Source organism: Balaenoptera acutorostrata, chromosome 17, assembly GCF_949987535.1.
Source record: "Balaenoptera acutorostrata chromosome 17, mBalAcu1.1, whole genome shotgun sequence".
Lineage (NCBI taxonomy): Eukaryota > Metazoa > Chordata > Mammalia > Artiodactyla > Balaenopteridae > Balaenoptera > Balaenoptera acutorostrata.
Window position 1 is genome coordinate 82,873,226 of NC_080080.1, and position 13,115 is coordinate 82,886,340.

The 13,115-nt window shown below is 48.4% G+C and overlaps 1 protein-coding gene and 1 pseudogene across 2 annotated transcripts in view; both read right to left on the minus strand.

Moving 5' to 3' along the window:
• The window catches only part of SPIDR (scaffold protein involved in DNA repair), a 358,082-nt gene that overhangs the window by 38,404 nt on the left and 306,563 nt on the right, over positions 1–13,115 (minus strand). For both annotated transcript variants that reach the window (XM_057532500.1, XM_057532499.1), the window contains one exon: positions 6,034–6,174. In XM_057532500.1, coding sequence (XP_057388483.1) covers positions 6,034–6,174 — 141 coding nt within the window. The remainder of the gene's footprint in view (positions 1–6,033; positions 6,175–13,115) is intronic.
• Positions 7,515–7,615, minus strand: LOC114236149 (U6 spliceosomal RNA; annotated as a pseudogene).

A 13,115-nucleotide genomic window follows, 5' to 3' on the forward strand; every position in this document is an offset into this window, starting at 1 on the left:
TTCTTTCAGGAGGTCTGGGTTCTCTCTCCTCCTCTTCCTGTGATCAACCTGGTGGGTGTGTCAAGCCTTTTGTAATCTGCTGGTTTTCCCCTTTGTCAATGTCTCTGTCACTGATTAGGTAGACAGATATACAATAGTTTTCTTAAGGATTGTTCATTGAACAATAAAGGTAATGACTGATTTAGAGGGGTGCCCATTTTACTAAACATATGTCCTAATTTCCCCAAAATAACCCTTATGGTTAAGGTTAAATAATCGGCATTTTCTTTCTGAGCCCCTATTCCCTAGTTGGGTCTTTTTGAGATACGTGAAATTATGCCCAGATGTTCCATTTAGAAACTATTCTTCTCCAACTGGACTTATGAAACATTTGTAGTTGTTTTTATAACTCAGTGTAAACACTTTTTAGGCAGTCAGTTCATTCCCCCCCACCCCTTTAAGGACTGAGGTGAAATACACACAACATAAAATTAACCATTTTAAAGTGCACAGTTCAGTGGCATTTAGCACATGCACAACGTTGTCTAGCCCCAGAATGTCGCCATCACCCCACCTGACCCTGTGCCCGTCAGCAGTCACTCCCTGGTCCCCTCCTCCTGGCAACCACCAACCTGCGTCCTGTCACCATGGGTTTGTCTGTTCTGTTCGTTTCATATAAACGGGATCCTACAACGTGTGGCCTTTTGTGTGGGCTTCTTTCACTCAGCACCATGTTTCACACGGGTCAGTGCTTTGTTCTTTTCGGGCAGTTCTTTGAGCATCATTGGTTTCAGGATTTAGTACATTCTCTTTCAGTGACATTTTACTCTCCTGCCATTAACTTGGGTGGTGAACCTACCAGGAACAATTTTATTTTTCAAAATGATGAAAGAATTCTTAAGTATGTCCCTTAGAAGAGGATTTCCAACCACAGCAATGAGCAAAGAGATTCTGGACCTCAAACCCCAAGGGAATTATGTCTCTTTAAGAGGCAGCCTTTTTGAAGAGGGGAAATCAAAGGAAGGAAATTGCCACTGAAGTTTCTTTCCCCAGGAGAGCTCTCACCACTGCTTATTTCCTGTTAAAGGAGCAAATGAGATGATTCCTCAACAATGACCCTCACCCACACGCATCGACTTGTGCTGGACGATTCCTAAAAACTCCCTCTGTTGCACCGCCATGCACGTGGGTCACACAGGGTCTCCCAGGAGACCAACGCCCTGGTGCCCAAAGTCACAGCGGAGCCTGACCTCTGACCAGTCACCCTCACCTGTTGCAGGCCCTCCTCCATAACATGGGATCCCACCCTTGATAAAGTGCTTTCACAACAACCTCAGGCGTTACCCCTAGACTTATCAGTGAGGAGGACCCAGGGTCTTGAGTCCAAGGTGCACAAGAGGCATGGTCCTCACCCTGCACTGGACGCTGGTCTTGGGACCAACTTAGTCTCTATTCTTCCCACTAAAATTAGCACCAATAATTACTGCTCAGAAAGTACAAGCGTACACATTCAAATCTTGTTGAGGAAAATCTAAGATGAACCCAAGCAAACAACGCATGTCCACTCCACAAATACTTATTATGAGCCTCTCGAGTGCCAGGAATTGAGCCACATACAGGAAACACAATGGTGAGCGAGAAACGGAGCCTTATGATGGGCAGGCCAGCCTGAAACACTGGCCACGAGGCATTCTAATCCACAGTGGTCTACACCACGCAGAGGGGCAAGCCCAGGGCTGTATGCCAGTAAGCCACCGGGACTCAGAGCGGAGCAGGTGGGACGTGGCGCAGGCCAGCTGGGGGAGCCATCCCAGGGCTCCTCAGACAACTGTTAACGTTTGCTTATTATTACTAAAATGTCACTCGAGTTTACATTACAATATACCCCTCTGGTGGGACACAGGTCGTGAGAATCCCACACAGCCCAGAGCACGGGACTCAAAGCAGCAGCTGCAAGAGACAAAGGCACCTTAGCGAGACCAGCCGTGAGGGCAGCGGGGGCTTGAGCACCCAGGAGAACGGGAGTGCTCTGCGCCCCCGGACCAGACCAACGGCCCTAAGGGCAGCGGGCTGGGGAGCAGCATGGGGGCTTCGAGGGCCTTCTGCTTCCTGACCACGGGCTTAGTTTGTGAGCACGCTAAGCTTGGCTTCTAATTTAAAGTTTATCAGTACTTAATCTGTTACCTTTAAAACAAAAGCTGGCATTTAAACAGTAACTATGAATCGGACCATTCTCTGAAATACACCCCCCTCGACGTGCCCAACCCCTCACTCTATCCTCAAAGCTGACCAGACGGACCCGCCCCAGGGGGTGAGTGGATGGCTAGATCAGGGGGCGTGTCCTCCCCCCCTCCTGTCCTCAGCCCCAGGCCCCTCCTGTTCTCTCCGGGGTTCCCAAATCTGAACCCGCCCTCTGAGCCTCGCAAAGCGGCTGCTCTGTAACTGGCACTCGCCGGTTGGTGTCTCTCAGGACCTCCCCCTGGCTCTCCTGCTGGTCCATAAGCTCTGGGAGAAAGGGGCAATTTTACACTCCTGGCATCACCACAGCTCCCAGGAGAGCGCCACCCACCCCCCTGGCCCCCGTAGCTACCGGAAGTTAAAAATCAGTGGTGGTGCGTTCTTCCTTCTCCTGCCCTCAACTGGTGCAGAAGTTTCCAAATCTGCACCCCTGCCCAATCCCTCCTTCTATTTCAAATCTATTAAAAGTACAAGAGTAGAATAATCTTAACTCTATTTTCATTTTTATTACCTCTTCTTTTCTTCTCTCAAAAACTCCTAGGGGCCCCAATTTTCTCTTGGATAAATGCAGAATCCCTAAAAACAGGATTTAAGGCTTTGTCGAGCTGACTTTTTATTTCAGTATATTGTGGTTTGAGATAAATCCCAAAAATCTAGCACAGCAGCAACTAGCCAGGGGCATAGCACAAAGAGGTCCTAAATATTTAACGAATAAATGACTGAATTATACTTTCTCCTAATCCTACTTTTATGTCTTCACAGATAACATCTTACCAATTTGAGGCAAAGACCAGCCATTTAAGGCCCCATCACTTAAAGCAACAACCGCCCCGACCCCTGGGCAGGTCTAGTCTCCAGTTCAAAAGGAGGCAATTCATGGTCAAAGATCTTGTCAGTTGCTTCCCTGTCAGTCTCAGCACTCGGATAGACCCCTCTGTATACGGTGAGTGCTGACTAAATGCTCTGCAACTGTCTTCTCCAGTACGTTACTCTTAAAGAGATCTAAATGAAATACTCACTTATACGTGAATAATGTATTTTAGACAGATTAGTGGCTTTTGTTTTAACAAGTAGGGACATAAGTATTAGCAGGACTTTGAATTGAAAGAGGTTCTTCTCTCCCGCAAAAAATATGCTAACTACATTTTCCATACTTATAGGGTTAAGATATTTCAGAAATTCTTTTTTTCCCTCAGTATTACCCTATCACATAAAAATAAGAGCACATAATAATCAGCAATAAAAACATAAAGCTCATACACAGAACTAAGACACCAAAGTAAAGTGCGTTTTCAGCCTGTCTGACCTCTAAACTGCTGCGGAGGCCACCTGGGAGGACAAAGGTCAGGGGGCACGCCTCAGCCTCTGGACAAACAGCCTGGAGTCCTCCAGGGCCGCAGAGAGCCAGGGAGAGGCACATGCCTCAGCAGTGTTATTTTAAAATGGTCTTTTCCTTTACATCCAGGATATTTTCCTGACTCTTCTCACCCTAACGAGTCAGTATGGACACACAACTCCAAAAAGCGGTCAGAGAAATGCAACAGACATGACAGCTGTTTTCCTGCAACTCTTCCCAAGGCGGCAGGTGAACAGGCTGGGACGCCCTGCACAGGCCCAGCCCCAAGGCCGCGAGACCACCCAAAGTGCCACAGGGAGCAGTGATTTCCGTCACTGTGACCGTGGACCAGATGAGACCGGGGAGCTAAGATTTCAAAGGCTCCACGATCAGCCCGAACGTAAAACTATCTTCCAACTGGCCAAAAAGTAATTTTCTATATTAGATATTGGAATTATATAATTATAGTTAATCATTTTAGCTCGAATTCTGGGAACTAAGTGTATTTCGTTAAGGTTCATGAGAAATATATTTTGTTAAGGTTTATGAGAGTTGCTATGAAACACAATAATTTGGGGGAAAAAAAAGAGACAATTTGTGTTTACTGAGCCGTGGATGGATGACTGACAGTGGATGATGTCACTAATAGGCAATTATAACATTCAGCATTCCAAAACTATTTAATAATTTGTTTTGAAGAGATACAGCTTCCAAAAGAACAAAAAGACAATCTTAATATTTATTTGGATAGTTGCATGCCAAAATAAAGTTAAATACATAGGATAAAGAAATTAATTCCAACCTAAAAAAGTATCCAATACTTAGTCAAATTTTAGTCCAACTTAAAAATGGAATGGGTTCCAAAAGTTTGTAAATGAATTATTCAGAATAGTCAGTGCATTTCCCAAGGAAAAATCATTTCCTATGGCAATGCTGTAGACAGTAGTAAGGCTTCCAGTGTAACCCACAAAAACCAGATTAAACATTAGGTACACATATGGCTGTACAGCATCATGGGAGCAAAGCATGTACGTTATAGAGCAAAGCCCCCGGACCCCTCCTGGCTCTGTCAGACCCCAGGAGTATTTCCCTGGAGTTGGGTCCCGCAGTCGCCAGCAGGAAGTGCGTCCCCAGGAGTGGCCTCCTCTGGCCTGCAGGACACCAGGACACCTGCCAGCTGGAGGCGCTCCCCTGCGGCGCCCGAGGTGGGGAAGCCCCAGTACCCCGGCGTGCTCAGGTGCGAGGCTGGTGCCGAATGTACGTCGGGGAGGTCTACACGGCCCCGGTGGGGTTAATGCCGTCAGGCCAACGTCAGAGCAGCACCTCACTTACCACAACTACACACGGTCTTTCCAGATGCTTGTGATTCTGAAACTGAGGGCTACATGGGGTTCAGCCTTCGAAACGATAAGGTTCATGGGACCCAATTAAGCTCTCCAAATACCTGGGCAGCTCCCTCCCTAATCCGTAAGGCAGTTACGCCGTCACACAGTCTCCCTTCTGTAAGCAAAAGGACGCGTCTGTTAGGAGCCGAGCGTACGCGAATCAACGCAGGGCTCACGGGGGTCTGCCCTTCAGGAAAACAGGGGCCCGGTGGAGCCGCCACCCAGCGGCAGGGCAACGCGTGAGAGGCAGACGCGCACAGGGCGCGGCCGGGAAAGCGGGCTGCGGCCACGAGACACGCCCTGCGGCGCTCACGGTTTAGGCAGACGGCGGCTGGAAGGGCCGGTACGCAGCCCACTGCGCTCGGAGCAGCCTATACGCCGAGGGGCTCCTCCCAAGGGCTCCTCCCTCAGGCACTGCTACAAGCTCAGACGCTGCTCTAATTACAACAGGAGCATTGTGACAGCTAAAATTACACGCTATCTGAGGAAAGAGGCTACGATGAGAGAAACCCAAATTCACCATTTACACTAATTCTCTATGTGACTGGGTCGTTCCACTGAAAAGGTTTCTTCTGCTCCCTAATTCACAGATTAAGATGCTCACTGGAATGGAACAACCCACGCTGGGGCCAGACCTGTGTACCACCGCCACCCAAGACAACATCTAGCGTGAGGAGCCGCGAAACTTGACAGAAAACACGCTTTCTTGCTATGGAAAGCAAAAAACGTGGCAAATTAAGAGTTTTGCTTAAAGCTTATAAAATGCCTTTTCACTAAATTATATTTTCATTTACATAAACTGACTCATGCAAAGCTGCCTTATTAGTATAGATAAGGAAGAATAAGGAAAAACTTCAGAATTAAAATACATATATATGACATTTTTAATCCTAATTTTAATAAAATTGTGAATCACTAAACCTGCATAATTATTTTTGTTGTCAACTATAATTTTTCTTCCATAAGTACTTTATGGGCTCCACCCAACTCCTGGCCTTGTCTTAGAGGCAGACTCTAGGATCCTAGTTTATTGCCTTTAAAGATGAAATTACAGATGTTACTGTAGCAAACTGGATGCTACTGTGGTGTCCTCACCTTCCTCTGGTGACCTTTTGCAGCACCTTCATTCCCGCCAGCCTGCAGGACTTGCCCTCCAACTCCCTGTCCTTCAGGACGGCGCCCTCCGAGTGCACCTCACTGAAGAGTCCGAGGGCATCTTGCACGAGAAGGCAGACTCTACAAAAAAGGATCCACATTTGCTCTTTTAGGAGACAGTGTTTGATTCAGTACAGAGACCAGAATTTCCTTCTCCTTCACTAGAAATCCACTGTAGAAATCTACTTCCATTTAAAACATTTCAAATTATGTTTTATCAAATACTAATATTCAAAGATATTAATAGGTATTCCTTGAAAATTATCACCAAAATGTTGCTAGCAATAACTTTTCTAAAATTTACTTCATCAGATCTATGGAGAAAAAAATATATTGAAATCACATACAATTATTACTATGTTCAATTCTTCTTGCAATATGATATTTTATACCCAAGAACACCAGGAAATATCCCTGACTGCTCGCCTGATACCCATATGGTTTTAGTCTGTTCAGGAGTGATATGTAGCAGGTGGTACCCAGAAGAATGTCCTATCTATCTTAAAGATATTAGCCTTAACATTTCCATATGTGTGACATTATTTAATATGTTGTGGCTATAAGACATTTATATAGTACAAACTCATTTCTCATGGTTGACTGGAAAAAGAAAATTTTACACAAAAAGTAGGGTTCTGTGGCTTATAATTAGGTCTGGATCAAACCAGTGAAAAGTTAGAATACTTCAAAATGAAGATGAACAATGGTGGCCTTTGGATTTTACAAAAATGAGGAGCTGAGTTGCCTAAAGTAGAAAAATTAATGTTCAATCCTACTGACTTAACCTCAGGATTTAAAGGTCAAAAAGAAAGTGTGATGTAAGTTATTTGTTTCTTCCAGAATTCTGAATATTGTCCCACTGCCTTCTAGTCTTCCACTGTTTCTAACGAGAAGTCCCTTGTTACACGAGGAGTCACTTTTCACTTGCTGCTTTCAAGACTTTATCTTTGGTTTTCAACATTTTGACTATGACGTATTTGGGTATGTCTCTTTTTAGGTTTATCCTACTACAAGTTCATAGAGTTTCTTGGATGTGTAAAGTTTTCCAGTCCAATTTGGGCCATTTTCAGCCACTATTACTCCAAATATCTTTTCTGTATCCTCCCCCACTCCCCTGCCCTTCTGGCGCTCCCATTACATGTGTATTGGTGCACTTAATGGTGTTCCACATTTCTGAGGTTCTTCATTCTTTTCTCCCCTTAGAATATTTATTCGTCATTTGTGAGATTTCCATAATAGTGCAGAGATAATCATGGTATGTTTTAATTCTTCATAAAGATTGAGTTATTAAAAAGTCTTCACAAGCATTTTTTAATTGCTAAAATACTCTGCGGTCATCAATTTGAGATTAAGTTTTAACATCCTATTGAAATTACAATCCTCTTTTCTTGGGGAAGCGTTTTAAGTTTGACAAAGGGCTTACACATATGTAATGTGTCCCCAATCTGTGTGTCATGTGCACAGGGGCTATGCTACTCTCTGTATGTTCCAATTTTGGTGTAAGTGCTGTCAAAGTGAGCACTTTTCATTCTGTCCTTCTCTCCTTCGGGCTGCACTAGCTCCATTATTCTAGATCCAAGTCCATGGATTCTTTCTTCTGCCAGCTCAAATCTACTGTTGAGCCTATCTAGTGAATTTTTCATATCAGTTATTATACTTTCCAACTCCAGAATTTCCATTTGGTTCTTTCCAGTTTGTGTCTTTTTACTGATATCCTCCTTTTGATTAGACTCTGTCATCTACACACTGTAATCTGGAGACATGGTTCCCTCCGCTCTTTGAACGTATTTATAATGGCGGTTTTGAAATCTCTGTCTGCTAAGTCCAACATCTGGGCCCTTCAAAAGCGGCTTCTATCATCTGCTTTTTCCCTCATGTATGGGTCATGCTTCCCTGTTTCTCTGCAAACCATGCAATTTTTGGTTGACAACTGGGCATGCTGGATAGTAAATTGTGGCAACTCTGGATCCTGACTCCTCTCGCCAAGGGTTGATGACGTAGTTTACTCACTTGCACAGTGACCTGTCTGAACAGCTTTTCCCTGCAGGCTGCAGTCTCTGATAGTCCTGCTCAGACTATCTTCTTGTTTTATCTTTTCACATGGCTACCTAGAGGCTGTCCCTAGGTCAGCGAAGCCACTTACTAGTGAAAGGTTGTGCCTGAGCCTCCTTAGCCAGTCAGACTTTTAATCTTTACCACTGGACATGTGTGTCTTGGAGGTTGATCTCATAGTTCAAGGAGTGCAGGTTTTTGCCCTCATCCCTCTCCTTTGGCCAGAGCTGGTATTTCCCCTCCCTAATCACACCTGTGAAGGTGTGGCCTTGGGCAGGTCAGACGGCCAGACCTGTGTGCGATTTTAAAGTCTGGCTTCCCAGAGTTGCCCCTGGTTCAAAGCAGCCAACTGTTCATCTAGTGTGGTTGGAGGTGGTCCTGAGGCCTGCAGGGAAGTGATGCTCGCACCCCCACCCTCCCATGGGGGCCGTGAGTGCTCCTGAGAGCACACCCTTCCTGTCTCTCAAGTTTGACTGTGATTCCAGGAGGGCTCTTGGCGGTCTCTTTTCCCTGATTCTCTCTGTTAAACTTTTCATTGCTCTGTCCTTTGCTTGTTGATAAAGAGTCAGGAAATTACAAGCACTCTCTGAACCACTCTCCACCAAGATCCTCATTGTTTTCAACAACACTCTTGGGCATGGAATTCTCCCGCCATCTCATGCAGCCCTACAGAGCTCTTCTTCTTCGCCATAACCTGTCTCCCTCTGGGCACTGCCCCCTTTGCCCGGACTGACACCTCTGCTCTAGAGCCGGTGCTGGGGGGTGGTGGTGGCACTGGTCTTCTAGGCTAGCCTCTCCGCGTGGTGCATCTACCCTGTGGTGAGCTGGGGTAGGACAACTGGGCCAGTATTCTTGGCCCACCACACTTGGGGCTGAGCTTCTGCAACAGGGGCCTGAGGACAAGGGATGCTAGTGGGCAGCCCTCCTAGAGTGAAATGCGCCCTGGACTGGGAGTTGAGGGGAGGGGGTTGTCTTCTTGACTGCACTCCCTGGAGTAAAGCCTCAGAGGAGTAGTGGCTGGTGGGGGGTGGGGTGGGTGGGTCAGGGCTCAAGGGCCACAGACTCACTGTTCTTACTGAGATTTATCAGATTTTCTTGATTCCACTGAAGGAATGTTTCCCCATTTGCTGTATGCCTTTAGGACAATTTCCAGAGGCTTCACATGTTTGTTTTTTATAGCTTTCTCCAGTTAAAACGTTTGCGAAGGGGAGAATCCACTGTGTAAATAAAGATCCTCTGGATAGTTAGCATGTGCCGTGTAAGAAAATATAAGGGCTCTTCAGCCATTATTTACAAGTTCTGAGAGTATTTGGAAACTCTTTGAGTTTGTAGACTTACGTGTGAGTTGTTCTTTTTTCCTTAAAAGACATCTTGATTTGCTTGAACACAAGAAATGAGCCAAATACAAAATTACTGGGTCAGACACAGAAGCGCTTGATGTAGTGAGGTCTAGAGGGCTGCAGAGCCGCAAGATCAGTGTCACAAGATTCTGAGTAACAGTGGCACATATGGGGTTGCCAATGTACCCCAAACAGTGCCCTGGCCTTGGGGGTGTCTATTTATGTGCTAAACACAGCAGGACTGCTGCGGGCCCAGGCCTGTGCAGGTGCCCTCTGAACCTCCCTAGGGAAAGGCCTGGCACAGGTAAACACACAATCACAGGCTGTGGGATTATAGGAGGGAAATAACAGAGAGCCTGTGAGAAAGCACTGGGGTGGAATGGCCTGGCCAGGTGGTCAGGGAAGGCTGCCTACGAGAGGTGGTCTGTAAGCTGTGTCCTGAAGAAAGAGAAGCCCATCCTGCACGGGGGTGAAAGAAGCACACTTAGAGCAGAGAGCACAGCACACACAGAACCTGGGATGGCAACGAGTTTTTCCATGTTTGAGAAGTTGAAAAAAGGCTGGAAAACAATACAAAAGAAAGAAAAAGAAGATAGAGGGAAAGTGGTAATAAGGGGAAAGACTATTTCCTATGTGGGTATTTCCATGCATTGCTCTTGATTTAAAATCAAAGTTACGTTTATGAAAAATGTAAAACTCGAGGCACTTGTAAAGGGGCGGGGATGGGGGACGGGGAGGAGGCAGGTGCATCTCCCTGGGGGCGCCTCTGGCGTGGGCAAAGGCCTGTGCCGGGGGCTCCCTGCGTGTGGGAGGGGGCTGCCCGGGCCCAGTACAGCCAGCGCACCCGCCTCCTGCTGCAGGGCAGTCACGGGGGGCGCTAACCGGTGTTAGATCAGATGCCCCGTTTCAGAGAGACGACCGCTGGCACAGGGGGGAGGCTGGCTTGAACAGAGGATTTTCAGAGTGTCCTCAGTCCCAGTGTGCGCTCACTGCCCTAACGATGGACACAGTGGGCCTGCGAAGTGCTGCTCACAGGCTGAGTTCCACTGGCTGATGTGTTTCCTTTAGTTTATAAAGTGTTAAATTTTTTTAAAAAATTAGTAGCAAATATTAAAAATTAAGGGATTTTATATAAAATCCGTTTCCTGTTTTCCTGTGAAGCCTGTGGCTCTGGCAGCACTGGGCGGGCCGACACGCATCGTCAGGCACCAGCCCGTCAGGCCATCCTGCGGGCCCCGCGCCGACCCCCAGCCGTCACACGCGTGCGTCCCGCTGGCCTCGGTCAGCAGGTGAGCCTGCGCGAGGGCAACATTTCAGGGCAGAGACTGAAGCACACGGTCTTGGGGGATGGACGAGGGACCGGAAGAGTCCACCCTGGCCTAAGATCTCTAAAGAGTGAGTGGAGTGGAGAATGAAGTGCAGCCTCGGGTATGGGCAGCCCAGACGTGGGTCTCATTTCAGAGCAGAGGAGCCAGGGAATCCAAAGACCACTCAAGCGACTTGAGCCGGGAGGTCAAGGACGGAGCCGGCCGACGCCGGACCCGGTGGAGGACAGGGCTGGCCGCAGGGCACGGAGGGCTGGGCCCGGCCCCGGCCCGGCCCCGCTCCCCCACCAGCCAGCTCCTGGCGGACAGTCCTCCGGCGACACCGGGGCCGTCTGCGGACGCCACGCCCGTTACCTCGGCTGAGTCAGGCGAGATGGTCCCAGTGCCACACGGGAGGCGCTCGGGCCCCGCCCTGAGGCAGCAGTGTGGCCGAGGCCGGCAGGACACCCAGCCGACACGAGCACTGTCCCTGAGAATCCCTGAAATACTGGCTGAGCTGCAGCCTAGCCACATGGAGATGAGGAGACCCGACATTTCAAGATCATGTCAGGGGTCGGCGCTCACGAGATGGGGTCTCGGTGCTGGGAAGCAGGCCGGGTGCGTCCGTTTGCTCTCCGGCCAGGATGCCAAGGACACCCAGCGACACCACACCCCGGGCTGCTGGTGACGGGCAGCCTCGGGCTCTGGCTGCAGGTGACTTTCCACACACGCTGAACGCTGGTGCCGGGAATCCCACGCCTCGCCTGAGAGGGACACGCTGTCTTCAGAAGCGGTCAGCTTACGTAAACGCTAGACCAGCACGGAGAGGACGTCTCCAGGGAGGAAGCGGGATGTTCGGGGTTCAGAGTAAGAGCCTCAGAACCACTTCGCTCCATGAGATAGAGTTTGCCGCTCAAACCTCTCGCGGTAACAGTCTGGCAGGCGAACACCACTTATTTCAGATCAAAGTTCCACCCACGCCTAAAACACTGGCCGTCACCAAATAAAGCCCCTCACCCACTTCCATGGTTTTTGGCACATGGTGCTGGGTGGCAGCGGCCTGGGAGGGGCTGCCTGGGCTCTGTGGCTGGGGGACGTGGCCAGCTGCCGGGAGCTTCGGCTCTGGAACCCTAAATCCAGGCAACTTAATCTGCTCGGCACCTAGCGAAGAGGCTGCACCTAATCTGCGCTCAGCGTCGTGGTTTCCTTCACCCACCAGGCAAATCCGCGCTGTTACAGACACACTTAACCGACAAGAAGGTGGTTCTCTCCCGTCACATCACTTGTCAGCTCTCCCGAGCCCGTAGGAGGTGTGTGCACCTTTGTAAAAGGGCTGATCTCCTGCATGAAGGGGCTCAGAGGAACGTGCTCGAAGCAGCAGAGGGCCCACCGTCACCGACGCCACGTCGTCGCTCCTGACACCAGCTGGTGATCCGCCTCGTGGTGCCGTCCTCACCAGCCAGCTCCCCAGTTTCACGGTAAGTGAAGCTCCTCCCTGGGTAAAGCAATGGAGAATCACCAACGCCTCGCGTGGCCCCAGAGCCCTCGGCTGCAGCGCCTCGACTCCGTGCATTTCTGAGCCACCAGGGCGAGGCTGGAAGAACTGACTAAACTGATGCCAAGTGAAACCACACTCCACAGCACATGCCCAGCAGCATACAACAATACAGATAAGAGGTGCACGGTTTCATCCGGCCACATCACGATGGAAGGATAAAGTCCACCATGCAGTTAATGTCTGTCTTTAAGAATATGCTTCCTTCCTGCTCTTACCAGCTGAACGCCCCATCAGGCTAGTGAAAGAACATCTTAAAAATTCTAAAAATGCATGTATTGTTAGGCTGTGAAAGCACCAGAACAAAGCATAAGAAATAAGGAAAACAAAACTGTTGATTCACAGAGGGGGTTTTAGTGAGACGATAATCCCTCTTTGAAGCTGTGAATGCCCCTCCCCAACTTTTCAAAAATATTTACTTTCCCTCCTTTCATTCATTGGCTCAATATCATAGATACATAAGTTAAGAAAAGCAAGAGAGAAGCAGCAAACATGTGTACGTGTGTGCGTGTGTGTCTGTGAACGCTTGTGTTCCAAGAGAGAAGCAGACGAAGTGACATGTGGGATGTTTACACGAGTCATGGAAGCAGTTCTGAGCAGTCCACCAAGAATTCCCGGAATCGGAGTCAGGCCTGGCTGTTTTATTCTAGGTCAGTGTCAACTGAAGCAGCCCCTGAGGATCAACAAGGATCTTTCTCTCCATGTTATAGGCCCTTACTAAGCCCTAATCTAAGGAAGAAACAGAAGAAATTAGAGGATGAAGTGAGAAAA